The sequence below is a fragment of the Thermobia domestica genome, chromosome 13 (assembly GCF_964235325.1).
Source record: "Thermobia domestica chromosome 13, izTheDome1.hap1.1, whole genome shotgun sequence".
Lineage (NCBI taxonomy): Eukaryota > Metazoa > Arthropoda > Insecta > Zygentoma > Lepismatidae > Thermobia > Thermobia domestica.
The window spans coordinates 197,972,345-197,998,706 of record NC_137466.1 but is presented as its reverse complement, the minus strand read 5'-3'; the positions used below and the strand labels follow the sequence as shown (position 1 = coordinate 197,998,706).

The 26,362-nt window shown below is 35.9% G+C and overlaps 1 protein-coding gene across 1 annotated transcript in view; it reads left to right on the top strand.

Moving 5' to 3' along the window:
* Positions 1–6,102, top strand: part of LOC145668919 (protein shuttle craft-like) — a 73,396-nt gene extending 67,294 nt beyond the window's left edge. The window contains exons 12-14 of the mRNA XM_081737198.1: positions 856–1,008; positions 2,747–2,847; positions 5,310–6,102. Coding sequence (XP_081593324.1) covers positions 856–1,008; positions 2,747–2,847; positions 5,310–5,433 — 378 coding nt within the window. The 3' untranslated portion in view covers positions 5,434–6,102. The remainder of the gene's footprint in view (positions 1–855; positions 1,009–2,746; positions 2,848–5,309) is intronic.
* Positions 6,103–26,362: the final 20,260 nt, after the last annotated feature.

Genomic DNA, 26,362 nt, shown 5'->3' with positions numbered 1-26,362 from the left:
TCTGATTTGCTTCATTCTAATTTAATTTTTTTTTTAGCTGTTTCTATCCACTGTATACCCGATTGAACCTCATAATTTTTAAGATTAAAATAATAAAAAAAAAGTACTCACTGTAAAAATAATACGTAGTAAAACGTTGTAAAATGTAATGTATTGTTAAATATAAGGCTAATAGTGTTCTGGCAGTAAAATTTTTTTTTTATTAGAATTGAGCAAAATTATAGAAAAACTTTGACACGAGTTTTGTTTGTAGTTCTTTCTGAAGAGAGAGTGAGAAGGGACGAATGTGCTGAACTCTTAAGAACCTAGTTTAACTACTGTGATATCTATTTAAAACTACGTAACATCTAAAATTTCCCAGACTACTGGGGAGCCTGATGCTCCACAAGGGAAATATTGTGGGTTTCAAAAAAGCTGAGATTTCTAGGTTCCAGTGCCATGCTCTTAAACTTTGAGCCAGAATCAAGAGAAAGTTTTTAAAAGATTAGGAAAGTATCTAAAAAAAAATTGATCATACCGTTACAACCTTCTTATGTTCATGTAACGCCATTTTTGTGCCTATACCTTCACTTGTATAGTGTTTTTTTGACACCGTTACAGAAAACATAAGAAGCTGCTTATGTAAGCAATTTCCATTACAGTTTTGTAACTTACCTCTCTCTCTCTCTCTCTCTCTCTCTCTCTCTCTCTCTCTCTCTCTCTCTCTCTCTCTCTCTCTCTCTCTCTCTCTCTCTCTCTCTCTCTCTCTCTCTCTCTGTCTGTCTGTCTGTCTGTCTGTCTGTCTGTCTGATTCTACCTTGAAATTCTGAAGTGCATAAACTTGTATAGAAATGAATGTTTTCATTATCATTTCAGTCTAAGCAGAAGAGTCGAAGTTTCTCCTTTGAACCCATGAACAGAGATAAGCGACAGTTTGTTCATGAATATTGTGAACATTTTGGATGTGAATCAGTAGCATATGATAAAGAACCCAAGCGCAACGTAGTAGCAACAGCGTCAAAGGAGAAAGTAAGCAATCTGTTTTCTAAATGAACTGATACAATGCTTATTTAATAATGAAATAATAACCTTGAGCTCAATTTATTAATCTAATTGTGTATATATATATATATATATATATATATATATATATATATATATAACTTGTCATTATCAGTACATGGCTATTAAGGAATATTTACATTGTTTCATAAACACGCATTTTTTTTTAGTTCTCAGTTTTAAAAAAGTCATTATGCTTTAATAAGAACAAAAAATACAACTCTGAATTTATAACTCACGGATTCGTATTTATGTATTTGGCAAAGAAAATTCGTGGATGCAGAACCAACTCATTTAAATCATATATCCATAATCTATGCCTTTACATGGGCTCGAATTACTAGATTAACAATTCCTTTTTTTTAATTCTTCAGTTTTTAAAGTCTGCTATTCGATATAATTACACCGTCTGTGTTTTAAAAAATCATGTTTGAACTCATCTCAACTTTAGTACCAAACTGTTAAACCTATACTGTAAGAAATTTTCTCTGTAAGAACGCATTGGTGTTGAGTTTTGTGTGTAATAATATAAAATAAGAATCTTGGTATTGGAAAACTTATTTAGGGATGTCTTTGAACAGTGATATTTCTGTATTAACTAGGAAATTACGAAACTACATTGCGTATTTTTCTTTCCTCGTTAGGGGAACAATTTCGGAACCTCGTCGCCTTTGTCAAGTGCACTTCACCTTAAAGTTAAAGAATCAGGTTGCCTACCTACATCTAGAGTTGTTCGCCAACTTCGTCTAAATTCTCGAATACTTGGTCGGTTACAAGTTGTTCGTTATTAAATAAGAGTTTTAGTTCATTTCACTGTTTTAAATGACAAAATGGACTTGAAAAAAGCAACCAGGAATTTTTACGGGTGCCGAAATTGTTCTAAGGAACGAAGTAAAATGCGAAAGATACGTTCGTCATTTCCTTTTATTGTTATTGTAAATTAATGCCTATTATACAAAATGAAAATCGTAAGATTTAACTAGGGTACGCACGATCAGCTGAATTTAGCATCTCAAACGTGTTGGTATGTATTTTAAGATCTTGCTGAGTAAATCATATTCTAAGGATAAGATAAATGGGATGGAAGAGAAGAGAGAAGAGTGTGTTGATGGATGGATAGTCGGTTAAGAGTTTAGTTTTCCCTTTGAGCAGTGATTTTATATGAGTCATGAACATGCAGCATTATATGGGATCCAAACCACACGAGCTCCCACAGGGAATCGAACGCGTTTCTATTAATAGACAGTGTTACAGTGAGATTAGTATTTATATTAAAGAGGAGGATATTGTGGAGGATCCGTTGATCAGGAAATGATTGCAGGATACAAGTAATCGTGATGTATAATTTAGAATAAAATTTTGTATTTTTTGCAACTGAACTGAACTAAACTTTCGTTTTCTGAACCGAACTAAACTCACTGACATTACTGTTCATGAAGGAGTGTGTCTGACATGGCTTTAATACAAATATTATATCACGTTTGATAATGTATGTCTTCTAAAAATATTTGAGTAATTGGGGTCTATATCGAATACATTTATTATATGTAAAATATTTTGTGCAAGTCTTTGACGTGAAAAGAATCATATCCATTTCAAGTCCTAGATCAAATTATTACTTTTTATTTATTAATTTATTCATTGTGAGTAATAAACTAGATTTTAAAATGCTTTTGTATTATAAACTAACTGTTTTGTTTCCCAGAGCTGGTTACCTAGTATGAGTCTTTTAGAAGTTATTCAACGGGAGATGGGACAGAGGAAAGTTCCAGGACCGATTCTAAATACTAAGGACTCTAATATGAGGTATGCAGAGCTAATACTAATCGCAATGTATTTAGGCAATTCATTTGCATGTTTCTAGTTTTACGTCTGACGGATATGCCCTAATAATAAAGGTGTATGATTTTGAAAGAATTGAAAGACTGAGAATGAGGGAAGAACTCCCAGAAATTCCACGGACACGATGTTCATTCATTCTAAAATCAAAACGGGGCCGCGGTGGCTCAGTAGTAGAGCGTTCATCTCTGGTGCATGGTGTCTCTGGTTCGATCCCAGCTCGCCAAGGGAACTTTGTGATGGACAAACAGTGTATGCATGGTTTTCTCGGGATTCTTCTGTGTCCTTTCACTTTCTTCATTCCACCATTAGATTTATTTCTCATCATCACCGTCTCCTTTAGCTTAACCGGCGTTACCGTGGCACGTAAAACTCGGATTTCATTTCATTTTCTAAGGTCGAAACTGAGACTTCTCGCACCAGAAGTGAGCGCTTTATCACTGAACTACGTAACCTATATCTAAGAGTATTGTCTGGGAGATAACAGATTACTTGAACTCTATACTAGAGAATTTTGAAAATGCCATATATCCACATTTCAAGTTGTTTGTTTACTTGTATCTTTTAAATGTGCGGCTGAGGTACAAGGAACTGCAAACACAAAATAATACTTTAAGATTATTTAGACTTTTTATTTCTTTGTTCCTTTAGTTGCTGTGGAGAGAAAGATCCGAATCTTAAGATTCCTTAAACGCCACAGGTATTATTAATTAATTTTCTAATATTTCATGAGGATGTAAATAACAGGTAACCTAGAGTGAACATACACCGCGCCGGTAGGAAACAAAACATTGGTGTCCTACGTGACCCCAGAAACCAAGTAATAGTCCATGAACTGGCAACATAGTAGTTCGCCCGTCAACACCAAATTCAAACAAATATTGTCTACTTGAAAAGTTGTGCTTAATTTTCTCGGATCACAGGGTTTTTTCGCCCAGTTCTGACTTAACGGGCATATTACCAGATCCTAATGGTACTTTAACACTTTGCGGAAACTGTGGAGAGTGATTCACAATAAGAGACGTGGAATGCTGAGCGTAGGAACAACTTTATTACATGATAACGCTTATCCGCATACTGCAAGGCTTACGCAGGCTACTCTGCAGCAATATGGTTGGAGGATATATTTGACTATATTGCCTATGCCCAGTGACACTGTTCTAGACGTTGGTTACGACCTTCCACTATTCTGACCATTTACGATTTTCGTATAAGATCTGTATTTCACCAGAAGTGATCGTCCGATGTAATAAGTTTTAACTAAACCGTACACTCAAAGAACTGCACACTTCCAGACAGCGATTCTTGTTTGGAGGTGGTAACGCATGTGGCACCCATGAATCCAATCGTTTTGCCTTACCGATTGCACTGAGCCGCTGAATGGCATTTGAGTTTGCCTAACTAGTCTGCGATGGCACGAACACTTTCCAGAGGAGATCATCCAAACATGGTGATCTTCATCGGGGCTTGTTTTACAGTTTTGTCACCGGAACAAAATTTGGCAAAGTAACGGCAAATTGTGGGTTTATTCTCCGTTCGAGGCCCATGTTTTTGAGTGTGCAGAATGTCTTAGTTTGAATTAATATAAAAAAATGACTTGCAGTTGTGTGTTCTCCATTGTGTACTTTCGTAGGACGCTGTTCAATAATAGACTGCCTTCTGATGACTGTCTGAATAACCCACAGCTTGTTTGCTGGACTTATATTATGTGACGTGACCTTAGTCCATCCCTGTGTTGTGTTGCTAAGATTAGTTCCCCAAGACGTCAAAACGGACATATTATTTTCACGAAACTAATTGATTTGAAGAACCCAGTAAAATTACTGTTAAATTCCCATTCATTTCACTAATAATAATAATAATAATAATAATAATAATAATAATAATAATAATAATGTAAATTAATACTCTATAAAACATTGGACACCATTAATCTGACTTCATGGCGTTACAGCTCATGAAAGTTTATGGTAGGCCCAGTGCCGTGCCGTAAGGGCGGGGAGCGAGCGGAGCAACGGGCCCGGGCTCCGAAGTATGGGGGTGCAGAAATCGGGAGGAAAAAAGATATATATATATATATATATATATATATATATATATATATATATATATATATATATATATATATATCAAAATCAAGGAAAAGCAGGGTTTATTTTTGAAATATTTCTTATGCTTCGCGGCTGGACTGTTGATCTCACTCATATGTATGGGAGCGCCGTCGTATATTCGCTCCGAGCGCTGATTTTCTATGTCGGCACGGCACTGGGTAGGCAACACGAGTTTCATCTAGCTATTTGGTCTCAGCGAAGTTATTTCTGGTTTTCTGTACCAGTTCGCTTCTTCTCTACGCATGAAGATACTTTAAGTGACATTCTCGTTGCGTTTATTTTCTTACACATAGCTGACACGTCTCTATCTTATTTCAGGGTCGAAATGCTACCAGTGAAACTAGCACAAAATTCATCATCACCAGATAAGATGGAAGCAAATCAAACTGGAAAACCATCCCAAGAAAGCAACATTGACTACTTCGATTACGCAAATGACTGACGAAATTGTTCTGATTAGAGTAAATTAGTGTTTTGTTGGAACACGGTTAAATAGCAAGTGAAATTTTTTTGAAGTAATGTTGATTCAACGAATAAATAAATAAATAAATAAATAAAATCGTGGTTTAATGTGTCATTTCGGTAATTCAATTGTTGTTAATGGTGATATTGATAAAGGAAGAAAACATTTTCGGAAAATATTGTTAGATATCTTACACAGAGAAATACTGTTATACACCGTTGTGGATAATTAGCACGGCTATTCGTAGAGAGTTTTTTTTTGCACACACTGTAAATTTAATATTAAAACTGTTTTTGTTTCATGGTGAAGAAAAATGTATTTTTTCTAATAATTTCTTTTTTTTTTTTTTTTAACTAGTCAAATAATATTTTGTAAATTTCTTTTCTGTACTTGAGGTTTCTTTTTTTTTTTTCTTTCTTTTTTTTAGGTTTACAGTGATCATTTGTAAGAAATGATAAATGTACTGTTTCTTTTTGGTACTTCAATGAGGCTTTGTGTTAATTTCGTCAAACGTTAAAAACTCTTCACAATGTTGATCATTCCTTTGTATTGAAATAATATTTTTCGTTGTCTGTTTAAAATCTGTGATTGTCATATAAATTAATATTGTAAATATTATATTGAAGAAATAAAAATTGGTAACTAAAAGAGTGCATCTCTCTACAATCTCTAATATTACACCTTCTTCTTCTTACATCTTACATCTTCATTGAAACCAGTTATCTATCTTTGTCCTAATAATGATGTTTCATGGTGGCACGGCAACTTAAGGGCACCTTACTTATTCCCGTACATACGACACTGGTGGGTAATATCGCTTGTCGTGTGCCACCACCTCGCGGGGAAAAATCTGCATTTCAGCATGACAAGTATAGGTAAACTAATATCACTTGTTGCATATATAACACTCACATTACCGGAACGTGATAACTGTAACAGTCTAACAGTCGTCCTCATTCAGTTCAACATAAATACAAAGGTCTTAAGTTGAAGAGTTGGAGTTGTCATTCTACTTTTAGTTCTGGCAACAGCCTTCGTAGAATATGGTCTTCCTTGGTAAATGGTAATGATCACTAACGTACAAATGCTTAAAATCTGGAAATTTTAACTTTGTTTATAAAACATTTCTCCAATAGTCCTAAAAATTCATCTGTATTATTTGAGTGAAACTGGATTCCTGAACCTATTTATTGAATCTGTGGAGGAATGGCTCACGGCTCAGCCAGAGACTTTTGTTGAAGCTAGCATAGTGGCTTTACAGGATAAGTGGAAGAAGTGCATGACTATGAAAGGAGACTTTTTGGAAAAGTAGTACTCCTTATAGGTCAGGGGACAGTAATTATTGAACCACCCTCGTGTATATATATATATATATATATATATATATATATATATATATATATATATATATATATATATATATATATATATATATATGAGAGAGAGAGAATATTATTTCTTCATATTTTTTGTAAAATTGTTTGTGTATTCGTTTTTTAAGTGTAAGTTAAAATTGTAAATTAACTGTAGTAAAATCTCTCATAATTGGGGATGATCGTCCCTGTTGGAATTGTTGTAAATAAATGAATAAACTTAGAATACATAAAACTTTTTAACACTGGAAGTATGATACAAATATCATTATTTCGTCGGCATCGAAAAGTTTTAATCAACTATTAGAATTATTTATCTTCACCATTCTTTTAGTCACAAATTCAAGGTCGGTATATGGACGTATTTCGGACAAGATGAACGCTTGATGGGTTTTTACGCTAAAATTGTCCTTTATATAATAGAACGCAATGAGTGCTCGCAAGTAGTGTACATATCAGGGGTAATAGTGTAGGGGAACGCAGGAGGACGTCGTCCTCCCACTTCCAGAAAATATCTGTAGCGTCCTCCCATTTTCTAAGAAAAATACAATGGGCAAAGATAGGCGCAAGGGACGGCGTGACGTCATGTCCCCCCTACCTTTTCAGATCCACTTTTACCCCAGGTAGAGATAATGTAAAGCTGATGTAGAACTGCCATAATAGAATAGTCCTTCGTTAATAAGAATATCTGCTTAATAAAGGATTCATTCGTGGCAGCTCATTTATATATATATCGACCTAATATTTCCTTGATTTTATAGTATTTTTAAGGCTGCACATATATTGTTTTGTGTCCATATCTGTAGTGAAGATTTATGACTATTTTTCAATATTCCTGAACTGTAAATTTTAACTTTTATCATCAAAGGTTTAGAAGAAAGGACACTTATAGATAAGAGAAGACAATTCAAAAGCTGTTTACTAATATTTAGAGAAAAATAACTGCATGCATTTTTTTAACTTTTTAAATTTTGCATATAAAGTATTTTTAACGTTTCAAGGTTAATTAAATTAATTGAAAGGATACGTTATTTGAACTTGAACACTACTACCTCAGGCAAACACAGTACATTGAACTATAAATCACTGATTGCTATAAATTTATTGTTCATTGTACTGTGTTTATCTGAGTAACAACATTTGGCTGTCATTTGACTTTCAATAAAGCTAAAGAAATTCTTCGGTTTATTCTAACAGAATAATAAATCATGGAAATAAATTTTGCTAGCAACGTTTCCACTTTTCGGAGGTACCGAAAGCAGACGGTTAAGATAGTAGTATTAGTAGTTATTGTCCTTTGTGATTGGTTGGGGCTCTAGGCTTTTTTCTGCTGGACTCTTAAGCTTACGAATGATAAATATATCAGATATTCTTAATCACACAATAAGGAAACATCTAAATATCTTGCATACTACTGACCTGATGTATCCTCTAATATACAATATTGTGACACTAAGAGATTTCGATTTGGACGAGATTCTCACGATTATTTTGTGTTGGCCACCATCGTGAATGAAAGGAATGATATTAAAACACCAGAAAGAAAACAGATATTGTATGCTAGTTTTCCCATGATTGTTGCAATGTTCCTTTATATTTGTAAACAACATGTGCTTTTTACGAGTATTAGTAACCAGCCGACAGAAGCCACTTACGAAAAAAAGACAAAATCCAAAAAGGATTTTTATAAACGTGCCTGAAGTTGGCCCCCCCACCTCTCCCAAATTACACCAAACATTGCACATCGTTAGTGCATCGTTAGTGCACGTTAGTGCACTCAGAACTAACGTTAGTGCTATCAGCGTTTACGAGATATTGAAGATTTTTGGTGGGGGGGCCAACTTCATATGAAGTTAGCCCCCCCACCCATCTTTATGCAGACAGATTTTCACAAAACTTAGCGCATCGTTAGTGCATCGTTAGTGCACTTAAACACACTAAGCACTACCGTTAGTGCTATCATATTTTGGGATTTATTCAAGATTTTCGGTGGGGGGGCCAACTTCAGAAATATCAAATTCTATACAAATAGAGGTAGAAACATGGGGTCAACGGCAATCGTTAGTGCATCGTTAGTGCACCTAAACGCACTAAGCACTAACGTTAGTGCTACCATATTTTGGGATTTATTCAAGATTTTTGGTGGGGGGGCCAACTTCAGAAATATCAAACTCTATACAAATAGAGGTAGAAACATGGGGTCAACGGCAATCGTTAGTGCATCGTTAGTGCACCTAAACGCACTAAGCACTAACGTTAGTGCTACCATATTTTGGAATTTATTCAAGATTTTTGGTGGGGGGGCCAACTTCAGAAATATCAAATTCTATACAAATTGAGGTAGAAACATGGGGTCAACGGCAAACGTTAGTGCATCGTTAGTGCACCTAAACGCACTAAGCACTAACGTTAGTGCTACCATATTTTGGGATTTATTCAAGATTTTCGGTGGGGGGGCCAACTTCAGAAATATCAAATTCTATACAAATAAAGGTAGAAACATGGGGTCAACGGCAATCGTTAGTGCATCGTTAGTGCACCTAAACGCACTAAGCACTAACATTAGTGCTAGCATATTTTGGGATTTATTCAAGATTTTTGGTGGGGGGGCCAACTTCAGAAATATCAAATTCTATACAAATGGAGGTAGAAACATGGGGTCAACGGCAATCGTTAGTGCATCGTTAGTGCACCTAAACGCAGTAAGTACTAACGTTAGTGCTACCATATTTTGGGATTTATTCAAGATTTTTGGTGGGGGGGCCAACTTCAGAAATATGAAATTCTATACAAATGGAGGTAGAAACATGGGGTTAACGACAACCGTTAGTGTATCGTTAGTGCACTTAAACGTACTAAGCACTATCATTAGTGCTACCATATTTTGGAATTTATTCTATATTTTTGGTGGAGTGGGCAACTCAATAATATCAAATTCTATACAAATAGAGATAGTGACATAGGATTAACGGCAATCGTTAGTGCATCGTTAGTGCACTTAAACGCAGTAAGCACTAATGTCAGTTCTACCGTATTTTGTTATTTATTCAAGATTTTTGGTTAGATGTCAGAGTTAGAAATATCAAATTCCATACAAATTGATGTAGAAACATGGGTTTAACAGCAATCGTTAGTGCTTCGTTAGTGCACTTAAATGCACTAAGCACTAACGTTAGCATTACCATATTTTGGGATTTATTCAATATTTTTTTGGGGGGTGGGGCAACTTCAGAAATATGAAATTCTATACAAATAGAGGTAGAAACATGGGGTTAACGACAACCGTTAGTGTATCGTTAGTGCACTTAAACGTACTAAGCACTATCGTTAGTGCTACCATATTTTGGAATTTATTCTAGATTTTTGGTGGAGTGCGCAACTTCAATATTATCAAATTCTATACAAATAGAGATAGTAACATAGGATTAACGGCAGTCGTTAGTGCATCGTTAGTGCACTTAAACGCAGTAAGCACTAATGTCAGTTCTACCGTATTTTGGGATTTATTCAAGGTTTTTGGTTAGATGTCAGCGTTAGAAATATCAAATTCCATACAAATTGATGTAGAAACATGGGGTTAACAGCAATGGTTAGTGCTTCGTTAGTACATTTAAATGCACTAAGCATTAACGTTAGCATTACCATATTTTGGGATTCATTCAAGATTTTTGTTGGGCGGGCCAACTTCAGAAATATCAAAATCCATACAAACCTTTAGTGCTTTCTAGAAGCACTAACGAATGACATTAATTTTTTGTTAGTGCTTGAAGTTGGGGCAAGTTCCCGTGCCCTCCAAAGATATTGTACTTGTAACACCTACACTAATGAAGTACTAACGTTAGAGGTTGGTGCACTTAGGACCACTAACAATTGCACTAGAAGATATCCTTAGTGCTTTCGAATTTGACGGAAATTTGATACAATTAAAAATTCCCAATAAATTTCTTATGGGAGTTTCGTGACATGTAATTGTCCATAACTACCCTAATATTGAAGTACTAACGAAACTGTTAGTATTTTCTAGAAGCACTAACTATAGCACTAGAAGAGATCATTAGTGCTCTTGCATTTGACGGAAATTTGATGCAATGTAAAATTTCCCATAAATTTATTATGTGAGTTTGGTAACATGTAATTAGCCATAACTAAACTAATAGTGAAGTACTAACTAAACTGTTAGTGTTTTCTAGAAGCACTAACAATCCACTAACGAATTGCACTAAGTTTTTAGTTAGTGCTTGAAGTGGGGGCGCTAAGGTCACTCTGGCCTCAAAAAGTATTTTAATTGTAGCACCTATACTAATAAAGCACTAACCTTAGGTGTAGATGCACTAAGAAGCACTAACAATGCACTAACGATTGCTCCAGAAGAGATCTTTAGTGATTTTGAATTTGGCGGAAATACGATTCAATAAAAAATTTGCCATAAATTTCTTGAGTCTCGTGATATGTAATTGGCCATATACTACACTAATAGTGAGGCACTAATGAAATTGTTAGTGCTTTATAGAAGCACTAACGAATGGCACTATTTTTTTCGTTAGTGCTTAAAGTGTGGAAATCTTTGAGTTTTACGTCCCACGGTTATGCCGGTTAGGCTAAAGGAGACGGTGATGATGAGAAATGAATGAAATGGTGGAATGAAGAAAGTGGGAGGAAACGGGAGAACCCCGAGAAAACCCACGCACACGGTGTTTGTCCACCACAAAGTTCACTTGGCGGGAGCAGGGTTTGAACCCGAGACCCCATGCACCAGAGGTGAACGCTCTACCACTGAGCCACCGCGGCCCCTGCTTAAAGTGTGGGTGCGTAATTCATGCTGACTTCCCCAAAGGTTTTTTTTTACTTGTAACACCTACACTAATGAAACACTAACGTTAGGTGTTTGTGCTCTAAGAAGCACTTATGATGCACTAACAATTGCACTAACAGAGGTAATTAGTGCTTTTGAATGCGATGGGAATTTGACACAATGAATAATTCCTCATTTGTTTTTTATGGGAGTTTTGTGTGATTGGCCATATCCACACTAAGTGTGAAACACTAACAAAACTACTTGTAACTTCTAAAGGTACTAACAATGCACTAACGAATAAAACTAATTTTTTCGTTTGTGCTTGTAGTAGGGGCTAAGTTCACGCTAATTTCGAAAATTTTCTTTACTTGTAACATTAGTGTTTCCTAGTACACCAACACCTAACTTTAGTGCTTCATTAGTGTAGGTGCTACAAGTAAAAAACCTTTGCGGGCCAGCGTGAATTTGGTTCTCACTTCAAGCACTAACGAAAAATAAGTCCATTCGTTAATGTATCGTTAGCGCTTCTGCAAAACACCCATAGTTCCGTTAATGCTTAACTATCGATGTAGATATGGCCAATTATATGAACTTGGCGCCCCCACTTCAACCAATAAGGAAAAATTAAAGCAGTTTATTAGTGCATCGTATGTGGTTCTAAAAATACGTTCAGTTTCGTTAGTGCTTCACTATTAGTATAGTTATGACCAGTTACATCTCAGGAAACTCACATAAGAAATTTAAGGGAAGTTTTTCACTGTGTCAAATTTCTGCCAAATTAAAAATCACTAATGATCACTTCTAGTACAATCCTCAGTGCATCGTTAGTGCTTCATCGTGCACCAACCACTAACGTTAGTGCTTAATTAGTGCAGGTGCTACAAGTAAAATATTATTGGTGGTCAGCGTGAATTTGCGCCCACTTCAAGCACTAACAAAGTAATTGCTGCGTTCGTTAGTGCTTGCTGAAAATACCGACATTTTGAATAAAATTTGGGCAAGTCTTTACTTTGACTCCAACTGTGACTTTAATCGGTTCTTATAGGTTTAGTAACATTGTGGCCCTTGTACTTATAGTATAATTCTTAACTTCGTATAGTAACATTGTGGCCCTTGTACTTATAGTATAATTCTTAACATCCTATAATAACATTGTGGCCCTTGTACTTATAGTATAATTCTTAACAGAAGTCACAGTTGGAGTCAAAGTAAAAATTTGCCAAAATTTGTTATTTCTGAAGTTGGCTCCCCACAAAAAATCTTGAATAAATTCCAAAATATGGTAGCACTAACGTTAGTGCTTAGTGCGTTTAAGTGCACTAACGAAGCACTAACGATTGCCGTTAACCCCATATTTTTACATCTTGTATGGAATTTGATATTTCTGAAGTTCCCCCACCAAAAATCTTGAATAAATCTCAAAATATTGTAGAACTGACATTAGTCCTTAGTGCGTTTAAGTGCACTAAAGATGCACTAACGATTGCCGTTAACTCTATATTTCTACCTCTATTTGTATAGAATTTGATATTTCTGAGGTTAGTCCCTCCACCAAAACTTATGAATAAATCCCAAAATATGGTAGCACTAACGTTAGTGCTTATTGCGTTTAAGTGCACTAACGATGCACTAACGTTTGCCGTTAACTCTATGTTTCGACCTTTATTTTTATAGAATTTGATATTTCTGAAGTTGGCCCCCCCACCAAAAATCTTGAATAAATTCCAAAATATGGTAGCACTAACGTTAGTGCTTAGTGCGTTTAGGTGCACTAACGATGCACTAACGTTTGCCGTTGACCCCATGTTTCTACCTCAATTTGTATAGAATTTGATATTTCTGAAGTTGGCCCCCCCACCAAAAATCTTGAATAAATTCCAAAATATGGTAGCACTAACGTTAGTGCTTAGTGCGTTTAGGTGCACTAACGATGCACTAACGTTTGCCGTTGACCCCATGTTTCTACCTCAATTTGTATAGAATTTGATATTTCTGAAGTTGGCCCCCCCACCAAAAATCTTGAATAAATTCCAAAATATGGTAGCACTAACGTTAGTGCTTAGTGCGTTTAGGTGCACTAACGATGCACTAACGATTGCCGTTGACCCCATGTTTCTACCTCCATTTGTATAGAATTTGATATTTCTGAAGTTGGCCCCCCCACCAAAAATCTTGAATAAATCCCAAAATATGGTAGCACTAACGTTAGTGCTTAGTGCGTTTAGGTGCACTAACGATGCACTAACGATTGCCGTTGACCCCATGTTTCTACCTTTATTTGTATAGAATTTGATATTTCTGAAGTTGGCCCCCCCACCGAAAATCTTGAATAAATCCCAAAATATGGTAGCACTAACGTTAGTGCTTAGTGCGTTTAGGTGCACTAACGATGCACTAACGTTTGCCGTTGACCCCATGTTTCTACCTCAATTTGTATAGAATTTGATATTTCTGAAGTTGGCCCCCCTACCAAAAATCTTGAATAAATTCCAAAATATGGTAGCACTAACGTTAGTGCTTAGTGCGTTTAGGTGCACTAACGATGCACTAACGATTGCCGTTGACCCCATGTTTCTACCTCCATTTGTATAGAATTTGATATTTCTGAAGTTGGCCCCCCCACCAAAAATCTTGAATAAATCCCAAAATATGGTAGCACTAACGTTAGTGCTTAGTGCGTTTAGGTGCACTAACGATGCACTAACGATTGCCGTTGACCCCATGTTTCTACCTTTATTTGTATAGAATTTGATATTTCTGAAGTTGGCCCCCCCACCGAAAATCTTGAATAAATCCCAAAATATGATAGCACTAACGGTAGTGCTTAGTGTGTTTAAGTGCACTAACGATGCACTAACGATGCGCTAAGTTTTGTGAAAATCTGTCTGCATAAAGATGGGTGGGGGGGCTAACTTCATATGAAGTTGGCCCCCCCACCAAAAATCTTCAATATCTCGTAAACGCTGATAGCACTAACGTTAGTTCTGAGTGCACTAACGTGCACTAACGATGCACTAACGATGTGCAATGTTTGGTGTAATTTGGGAGAGGTGGGGGGGCCAACTTCAGGCACGTTTTTTATAACCCTTTCTTAGACTTTCCTTCTAAATTTCGGCTATAAAAGAGCACGTCGAGACCAGTCATCAGTTTTAGTTGATTATTTTTACGCTGTTTTGCGCTGCTCGGCATGAGAGATTTCCTAACCTTACATTGCGTTGTTTAAACAAGAGGTTTTTGTCTCCGCGCTGCACTAGACAAGAGAGTTTACTTACCACCGCGTTGCACTTGGCAGAAGACACCAACTCACTTCCGAACTACTTTTGGCAGGAGGTTCTTTTCGTCTTCCGCTGCACTTCCAGTGAGGGAATATGAAACAAACCCATGTACCGTCTCTACCATTACATTACAATATAGGAGGAAGGAAAGAACTCGAAAACACTGAAACACTCCATATTACACTACATATATTTCCTATTGGCTGTTGATTTTTAGATTCTCTATTGGCCAAAGATTTAATGTAACTATAAAATTAAATCCAACTTTCCATATGTAGCAACTGTACGATGGCGTTGTTCTCTATTCTAGCTCTCTTGAAAGTGAAATTCCGTGTGCGGACGAGACCTACACTTTGCGAGTTGACTTCGTATGATTGCATGTGAATCACCCATCTGTACCGGATTTAAATTTCTGACGTGGTTTGGAGTTGAGTTGATTTTGAGTTTAACGTCTATTTTAGCGGCGAGACTATATGAGACGGGACCTACTGATTAACGTGGAATCCGAACCACATGAAACTCCGCCGGGAATCGAAAATAGGTCTCCCACGCCAAAGGCACGTACACTAACCTCTTAGCCACGAAGGAGCTCAGACGTGGCTTGGAGCTCATATTTCTGTCCTTCATAACCAAGACATTCAATAAGAACCAAAAAATATAAAACCCAACCCCCCAAATTTGAATAATGTTTGTAAATCAGATAATGTTTACGCACTTCATCATGGAATAGATAGGTAAAATAAAGTAACGGTTACACCATATAAAGTGACGATTTCTAAACGTGCAACCCTTTTGAAGTTACAATATTTCTCTTCTAATGCTTTCAGAATTGTATTTCATTAAAAATTTCATGCTTGTATTATCTGATGTGTAGATTAACAACAGTTGCAACTGAAGATAATAACCATCGTAACATAGTTTCCTTTTACGCGTACACAAACTATGTTTTAAAGTAGAGGTCCAGGCATACATCAGCGTGGGAAAATTTTGACCGTGGGAACGTTCTCAGGGGAGCTTAAACCGGCCTGTTGCTATGCTCATGCTCTTGGACAGCTACCAGCAATAGAAACAAGATGAAACATGCATTTTCGTCGTCTTCTCGTATTGTATTGAATAGCTATTTCGGACACCAACGCCCGCCACTCGCATATTTGCGGATCCCAAACGTTTCAGATATCCTCTAATCTGATTGGTCGATACAGATACGATATCACAAGACATGATCTACATATAGTACAAAGTAAACGGCAAATGGTGTCGGCTCTGGTAGCCGAGTAAGCTAGCGCAACATGCTAGTAAAGAAAATGTTTTTGGCGTGGGTTCAAATCCTGTCTACGGACAGTTTTTTTTATAACACTTCTTTCGTTAAAATAAGATTAAAAATAATATTCAAAAAGTGATTTAACGATCATTTTTTAAAATTTTCATTAAAATAAGTTTGCCCTTGTACTATATAGATCCACAGCTAATGTAGTAGTAGTTGTTGTAGTAGTAGTAGTAGGAACGGGTTAGAAGCCCCGCAGGGGTTGTTTGGGTTCTGTTCTCGACATCAAATTGGCAAGAATGCTGAAACGTTTGGGATCGGCAACAATGCCCGCCGCTCGTGCGAAGAGTGTAAGCGGAACGTATGTGTTTGTGTACATCATTCCGTTAGCAGCTGTTGCGAAGGAAGAAACGTCAAATTAAAGATGACATCGTCAATTAATTTATTAGATAAGCTTAATATGACATCATTGGTACCCTTTACAAAAATGAGATTTGGAGATTGGCGTACCATTTCGTATTGTAAACTGTGAGATAATTACAACGGTATATGGCAGGAAGGTATGTGTGACATTTGAATGAAACGAAAAAATGATTTTACGAGAACGCTGTACTGAAAAATTGAAGCAGATAATGGTGCATTATTAACGTATTTACAAAGTGGAAATATACGTTTAACATATAAAGGAATGAAGATTAATGTATCGACGTAACATGCACGATCTTGAATTTACTGAATTGGTATACTCATCGTAAGTGTATGGCGGCATGTAGAAACAAGATGAAACATGAATTTTCCTCTTCGTCCTCCCCTTCATGTATGCATGCGCAGTCATCAGCATGCATAGTGCCGTTATTCTGTGTTGAACAGCTACTGGAGTAACATGTCTTTGAGTGCTTGTGCATCAACTATGGATACCAAGAAAGAGTACTTGTTAAATATGGAATATGTACTTAATTCAATGAAAACCAAATTAATTCGTATTGGACTGGATAGTGATACATTTGAACCAGTGATTCGTATTGCCAAAGGACTTGTGTTTGGACTTGAGTTAAATTTGGCAGAGTGGGAGAAACTTGTACATTTGACCCGGTTCATTTCGGACTATTTAAATTCTCAAGTGGAAATTACATTTATAAAATCTCTTGGACGAAGAAACAAGCTGGTAGTGCGAAAACTAATGAGTGAAAAATTAGTTATGTTAGGGAAGAAAGGAACACTTTATGCTCCCCGAAATACTGTGTACTTAACTTCGAGTTATTGGCTTTATTTCTTGGAAATTTTACCGTGTATTGAACATGCTGTGAAAAACAGTAAAGTTTGCAGTGTTATGCTACGTGAATATTTTGACTTGGGTACAGATACTATTCGGAATCATGTACAATCGCAGTGTCTTACATGCATAGGACTTGCTGGAAGTCATACATGTGTGGATGAACAGAATATTATTAATGGAATGAACATCAGTTTTCCAAGTGTCTCTCTTGATAAGAACAGTTATGTGAACATTGATGGTGAAAGATTAAAATTGGAAATGAAAGTATTTTACAAACAAAAACTTACAGATTCAATTATGGCTGATTTATTTGATAGTGTACAGAGATAGCCATGGTGGTGGGAAGCCGATACTCAACCTTCGGAGAGTATCAACGAAGTACGTCTGTTGATAAAGAAGAAAATTGATTTATACTGAACAGTGTAGTTATAAATTCAATAATTAAAAAATATATAGTGATAGTGAAATGTTTTATTTGTGTTTTGTATTCGTTTCATACACTTCAATATGATAGGATTTTTTTTATTAATGTATTAATGTTTTGTTTTGTGATAAGAAAATCCTAACATTTTTCTTGTATATGTAAGTATTATGTATAATAATAATGAATTCAAATACTTGAATTGTTTGATAAAAAAGAAAAAAGTTCGGATTTGAAATCATTATTATTATACAATTGTCTTAAGTATAAGCCTTTTTATTTTGAAAAAAGAAACTTTAAAATAATTAATATTAAATTTTAAAACAGTCCTATCATCATAATAAATATATTCCGCCTTATGCAGAGTCGTTTGACGTACGACTAGCGTCATACTAAGGTATTGACAACAGCAGCAAACACATGTTAGTCGGACTCTTTAGTATGACTGTAATCACACTTCAGAACGTCTCGTCATAAGGCCTATTGAATTCACATACTTGGATTAATTTACGAAAGAATAACTGATTAAGTATTTGAATTCATTATTATTAATATTTAGTTATATGATTACATCATTGAATTTAAAAAAATCAGTTTTAGATTCTTTTTTCGAAAACAGTATGAAATTCTTTAATTCAATGAGTTTAAAATGTATTTATTACCTAATTGATCATAAAACATATTTATTAGGAAATGGAAGAAAATAACAAATAAAACATTTTTCAAAAAGAAAAAAGAATACAAAGTATTTATTGATGATATTTATACAAGAAATACGGTGGTAAGTATAGTACATCTTTTTTTTTAAAAAAAAACGTGTTTAAAGATTTCTTCATCTTCATGTTCACTGTGCGAATTATTAAAAAAAGACTTTTTACACACACACACGGTTCTTTAGCAGTCTTTCATTGTACACTTGATGATGACTCCACAGATGTCATATATGACGATGATGCTGATGATGATAATGGAGCGTAGATAGAAGTTACAATGATGCTGTCCATACACACGCTGAAGTTTTTGTTCTCTGAAATGAAATAAATTGAAAAACATAACAAAATTTATTTTATCTATAATCATGAACAAATAAAACAACAAATGAAAAATGATAATATGTATACAAAACACGTTATAATAAGGAAGGAGAAATGACTACCTGCAGTAATAGATAGAATTTAAGGGTTATTTTACCTATAATAAAATGTATCCAAAACAAACGAAGAAGAAATAACATCCATAATAATAATAATGAAGACATGATAATATGTATACAGGAGAAATGATTATCTGGACTAGTAAATAGAATAAACGGCGAAAACGAAACAAGATTCACTTCTAAATTTACAATGTTCTCTTTAGCTGTGTTGTAAAGTTTTGTTCAGGAGTAAACATTTTATATCCTGTTAGCAATGTATTGTGATTTTGCGCTAGTCTATAAAACTACGAGTGTTTTACAATTGATAGTCTAGGTGTCTCCGAAGTTAGTAAATTTAGAGAACGAGTTCGCCGAGGAGGAACTCGAAAGTTAATCTGTAATAGTAAAAATTTACAATTAATTGTACCATAGATAATCTTATATAGTTGAAGTAGATCTGCAGCTCGGCATCGTTTGTCTGGGGTACGTAAGTTCATTAAAGACATTGGGCTTAGTTCATGTGATATCGTCTCGAATTACAAGTGCTTGTCTCGATTTCGGTTTCGTCTTGATTTATAAACATCGTTTCGATCTCGATCGCTTCTCTTAATTTCTAGCAGAGACTGACAGGGTCGGTTCTAGACATTTCTTAAGTGTAAGCAAACAATATTTAGGCGCCCCTCACCTACATGATAATAGGTGAGTAGAAAGTAGCAATGTACAGAAATACTTCAAATAATTGTTACAATTGCAAATTTCTTCAATATCTGTAGTCTTCCAGTGAATATTAACGAAAAATGGTGAAGTTATAAGCAATTGTCTAGATGAATACTGAACAAAGTTCCAATTTTAATAACTAATAGCATTTTTATTAAATGAACACAATATATAACTAAGATAGGATTGAGTATAGCCCGCTCCCCCCAGTGATTTTTAACGAATCATAGTGATTCTACCGATTCATACTAGTTCGTAATGAATCGGAATCGCATGTTATAAAGATTTAAGATGTAAATCTTGTGGTAAGGAAGCTTTAGTATAAGTAGTAGTAGTAGTAGCGGTAGTAGAAGTAGTGGTAGTTAGTAGCAATAGTAGTAGTAGTAGGAACGGTTTAGAAGCCCTGCAGGGGTTGGTTGGGTTCTGTTCTCGATATAAGTAGTAGTAAAAGTAGTAGTAGTAGTAGTAGTAGTAGTAGCAGTAGTAGTAGCAGTTGCAATAGTAGTAGTAGTGACTCTTCCAGTTCCGGTGACAAAGTACTGGGGAAGCGGGCTATACACGAATCCTAAGATGTATTTTGTCAAGTACAATTGAAACATAAAAGTCGAAACAGAGTAAAGCTCACGAAGTTCTAGTCTAATATTAAAACATGTTTGATTTTGAGAAAGAAGTATGGACTTATCGCTTCATTAAAATCATGTTCACGTAACATTTCTAGGGATACGATTATGGTAATTGCTTAATTTATCGTCTTCTTTGTTACTGAAAAGTTCATGTTATAAAGACACTGTTCTGGCTTTCAATTTGCCAAATATCTTATTATTGCATTCGTATACATTTCATTGAGTATGCCATTTTCAATGGAGATCGAAGCTAGTCCATTTGACCGTTCTTGAGAAATAATTGATGTTAAATAATTCTTTATTAATTTTATCTGAATTGTTTTACTATACAACAAATAACAAAAACGTATGCCTTAATCGATATTTAATTTGTTTTCGTGCAGCGGCGGAACTTTAGAATCAGGTCTCCTTCGCAAAAATTCTTTTCAAGGCCCCTTAGGTCTATAAAACAATTCAGTCCTTTCATGTCTCTTTCCAACATAGACATTCGAAATCAGGCAATGAGTAACACAAAGTAAACGTAAGCAGTGTCACACCAAGAGTTATCTTTGGGGTCCGAAGATGTTTCGGAGTAACCTTCAAAATGCAAATAATTTTGTGTTTGTCCCCTGAAATTCTGCTAATTTTCCTAAAAATTAAAAGATCTGGGTGATCCAGACTCTGGACCACCTCCGTCGGTGCATTCCTGAAAACTAATCAAAAACTAATAATGAAAAACTCTACTTTTCATTAGAATGCTTATCAAATGTTTAAAAATATCGCTCCAGCTAAATTTAATACAAGAGAATAAATTGATAATGATTGTCATACTGTTGTAATACAACAAGCATATGTATATGCTGCTGTGATTGACACTGAAAGTTCAGGGGAAAATATTACTTATAATCCTAATGACCTTTCGATTACACTTTCGATTTCGATTACAATTACCCTTTTGAGTTATATGCGCATATTCTGCGTGAAAACTATTCAAACAAATTTTGAAATATATTGAATTTAACTCAAACCCATTTATCCAAAGAGGCCTATCCATTTCATTTTAATTTAACAATTCAATTACTGCAATCAAATAAAATAGTTTCAGAAGTTTATAAACTTAGAAATGTTTTGTTAACAGTAACTGGTTCTAACAACTCTCCCATCCCAATATTTGTATGATATCACTTTCGAAATTTTGTCCAGAAGTCTAAAGAAATTTTTTCAGAACCCTTACTTTCCTTCATATTCTTTCAAGTTTCGTGGCTTTCTTTTCCTATAAAATGCTCACCTGTTTTTTTATCGTTGGCCATTATTATTACATGTAAAACAAAGTACTATTGAAAAGTAAAAACACATATAAATAAAAACACAAGAAAAACAAAACCCGAAACGACTCAGGACAAACCGAAAATGTTGAATGACAAATTGATTAATAGACATTAAGAAAGTGAGCATTAAGCAGTGCGCAGCGATTGGGAGCTACTGATATTAGGAACTTAAGTTAATATTTCCCTCAGAAATGATCAAAAATTCCATTTGGTCCGCCCATCTTTTGTTAGTGTTCGCCCACTTAATTAACCAATGGACAATAAAAGCCTAGTCGCTTGAACTTCGCTAATGTACATTCCACTTACGCTTATCTTCCTCAACCCTAAACTGTCAATGAACCGAAGCACTATGCGAGGACACTGTTTATGATAAGTCGAAGCGCACTTGAAGACATTTCTTTCTACTGTAATAATGTTACCCAATCCATAAGCAAGACGTGCAGCTGTCATCCTTCTGTTTGTTGATTCATTCACATTTCGAAGATATATTTGGCAGTTATATTCTCTAGTAAGGTCTCGGAAGAGCTGTTGTGAGAGGAATTAAGTCTGTTACATTTGTATTTTGTGCTTATGGTGGGATTGTGGAAAGAATACAGCTGTCTTTAGTCGTACTGCCGTACTGCTTAATATAACATTTATTGAAAAGATAGATTTCCCTACATTTTATCTCATATTCGTAAAATCTCCCTTTTTTCCGCTCTTTAAAAATTTTTCTTAAATCGCCCTGCGCCGCGGAAAATTTTCCTCAAACTAGCATCACTTGTGAGTGTACCATTGGCGCCAATTAATGTACGGGTCCATTTTAATTGTAAAGGCGTGTTTTACAGTCAAATATCAAACCACGTATTTCAGTCTGTATAATATTTATTTGAAGCCATTTGGAAACTTTTTCATCATAACATTTTCTCTAGTAAATAGGGTGTAACGTGGGTTCCTGTCACCACGGCATGGCGCGTCCTCAGGTTGCGGATCGAGGAGAAGGCCTCTAGATATAGAGGTTAGCTGCGAATATACTGAATAAGCAGTCGCGGACAGACGACTAGGAGTGGTCCTCCAGCTTGGGGGTTTGGGTAAGGCTAACACCCTCATCCTGTAAAAAAGGTACTTGTTCAGAAACATTCACAAAAGCCTCGGACAAGGACTGATAACTTGGCACGACATAAGCAAAAGAAAATGGACATGAGATTTGGAACATGGAATATTAGAAGTCTTTATAGGGCAGGCGCGTTAAAATCTGTAACGAGTGAGTTAGAGAAATACAGGATGGACTTAGTAGGAGTTCAGGAAGTTAGGTGGGAAGGAAATGGATCTGAGAATTCCGGAAATTTTACGTTCTTTTACGGGGAAGGAAATAAAAATCACCAGTTAGGAACAGGGTTTTTCGTTCACAAACGAATATTACCAGCAATTAAACGGGTTGAATTTGTTACTGACAGACTTTCTTTTATTACTCTTAAGGGACGGTGGTGTGATATTATTGTTTTAAATGTACATGCTCCAACTGAAGATAAGGGTGACGATATAAAAGATAGTTTTTACGAAGAAGTGGAACGGATATTTGACCAACTCCCGCGATACCATATGAAGATTCTATTAGGGGATCTCAATGCGAAGGTAGGACGAGAGGATATTTTCAAACCGATTATAGGGAACGAAAGTTTGCATAAGGAAAGTAATGACAACGGTGTTAGACTCGTGAACTTTGCAACATCCAAAAACCTAACCGTGAAGAGTACAAAATCCCCACATCGCGACGTTCATAAATACACTTGGACATCACCAGACGGAAAAACACATAATCAAATTGATCACGTTTTAGTAGATAGAAGACAATCTAGCATAATTGACATCCGGTCGTTTAGAGGAGCTGATTGTGACACTGATCACTACCTGGTAGTAGCAATAATACGGAAGAGATTATCGTTGAATAAAGGTAATATTCAATGTCCGAAAACGGAGAGATTTATTTTAAAGAAATTAGAAGAGAGCCAGGTAAGAGAGGAATACCAGATTGAAGTTTCGAATAGATTCGCGGTTTTAGAAGACTCGGAGTGCACTACTGTTGAGGATACTTGGATTGAAATTAGAGATAGCATTAAAAGTTCAGCAATAGAAAAATTGGGACACGCGGAAATACGTAGGAACAAACCATGGTTCGACCAAGAATGCATTAAACTAGCAGAGAAGAGAAAACAGGCAAAATTACGGTGGCTACAAAATCCGAATGAAACAACTACACAAAATTTCGCAGATATCAGGCGGGAAACTTCCAAAACTTTTAGAACAAAGAAACGGGATTTTTTGAAAGCTAAAATTAAGGAACTTGAAGATAATAGTAAAAATAAAAATATTCGGGACATGTATAAGGGGATCAGCGAATTTAAGAAAAGCTATCAACCTCGTGCTTATATAGTAAAGAAATCTGACGGAACAGTTCTCACCGATACGGATAGCCTCTTAAATAGATGGAAAGATTTCTTTGACGATTTGCTGAACACGCAGCCAAAAACTAATGTGCGTGGAGAAAAGGAGATACACACCGCAGAACCGTATATTCCAGAACCCAAATCGAATAGAAGTGGAAGCCGCTATAAAGAAATTGAAGAAACACAAATCTCCGGGTGTAGATGAAATTCCGGCTGAGTTAATTTTAGCTGGAGGCGAAAAATTGTGGAACAAGATACACAAACTCATTCTCCTTATCTGGAACAAGGAAGAATTGCCACAAGAGTGGAAAGAATCAATCATTGTTCCAATTCACAAGAAAGGCGACAAAACTGACTGTAATAATTATCGAGGCATTTCTCTTCTGTCAACATCCTATAAAATCCTTTCAAATATTCTGTTAGCAAGATTGACCCCATACGCAGATGAAATTATTGGAGATTATCAGTGCGGATTTAGACGAAATCGATCAACTATCGACCAAATATTTACCATTCGCCAAATACTCGAAAAGAAGTGGGAATACAATACCCCGGTACATCAACTATTTATTGATTTTAGAAAGGCTTACGACTCGGTTAGGAGAGAAACATTATACAACGTTCTTACAGAACTTGGAATACCGAGAAAGCTAATTAGATTAATTAAGATATGTTTAAGTGAATCCCAAAGTAAAGTCCGGGTAGGAAAATTTTTGTCCACGAGCTTCCACGTCGAAAATGGCCTGAAACAAGGAGATGCGTTGTCGCCATTATTATTTAACTTTGTGCTGGAATACGCCATAAGGAAAATCAAAGATAGCAACCAGGGCCTAGAGTTGAACGGCATTCACCAAGTTATGGCATATGCTGATGATGTAAATTTAATAGGGGATGATAGGAGAACAGTAGAAATAAATGCAGAGATCTTATTAAACGCTTGCAGGGACATGGGTTTAGAAGTAAATGCAGAGAAAACTAAATACATGGAAGTGCGTCGGGACCGTAATACGGCAAATTGTGGAGGCGTTAAAATATTAAATAATACTTTTGATAAAGTGGATACTTTCAAATATTTAGGATCAATATTAACAGACGAAAATCATATTCACGAAGAAATTAAATGTCAACTAAAAGCAGGGAATTCGTGTTACTATTCGGTTCAAAATCTCTTGTTGTCGCGAATTCTGTCGAGGGATTTGAAGCTTAAAATATATAAAACGATAATCATGCCTGTTGTTCTGTATGGTTGTGAAACATGGTCGCTTACACTGAGAGAAGAACATAGACTGAAAGTATTTGAGAACAGGATCCTGAGAAGAATATTCGGACCCAAGAGGAACGAGAATGGGGAATGGCGGAAGCTTCATAACGAGGAACTACATAGTTTATACGGTTTATCCAACATTGTTAGGGTCGTCAAGTCTAGGAGGCTTAGGTGGGCAGGTCATGTAGCTAGAATGGAAGAAAGTAGAAACGCTTTCAAAGTCTTGACTGGTAGACCCATAGGAAAACGACCATTAGGAAGACCTAGGCGCAGATGGGAGGACAATATTAAGATGGATCTCGCAGAGATAGGAATACAAAGTAGAAACTGGATGCAATTAGCTAAGGATAGAAGTCAGTGGAGAGCTTTTGTGAACGCGGCACTGAACCTCCGGGTTCCATAGGCCATAGAGTTAGTTAGTTAGTTAATAGGGTTATTTACATTTAAAACAAAAAGGTATTTTTTCAATTTGGCGCCTCTTGCAAACGCTTAGTAGCATGATTAAGGATCGGCCCTGGAGACTGAGAATGACCATCCATGCCTGTTTGTTTAACACTCTTTCTAGGCGGAATTGGACCTTATCCTGTGCAGTCTTCGCAAAAGTTGGTAAGTGAAACTGGTCACAAAACGAACAAAAATAAGTTATAACTGCTACTATGTCTATTACCGCAAACTAAAGCTCAGATTTTACATTGCATTAACAAACCATCCTGGAATAGGATTTGTTCTTTCTGCGACTGCAGCACTATAGGCAGGGACGTTATTTCGAAAGGGCAGGAGGACCAATTGCCCTTATGAATTTGATAAACACACATTTTTCAATAAATTGTATACTAATAAATAAACATCAGACACTTACTGTATGTAGTTGGACAATTTTGTCCCATCCCGGGGTAAAATGTAAAATGACACTCCTAGCTATACAGGCCCGTAGCCAGCCCAAAAATGTAGGGGGGCGGCTGAAGTTAGGGGGGCCGATGCAACCATATGATAATTCATCACCATATTATAGATCTTTTGCAAGCCTACTGT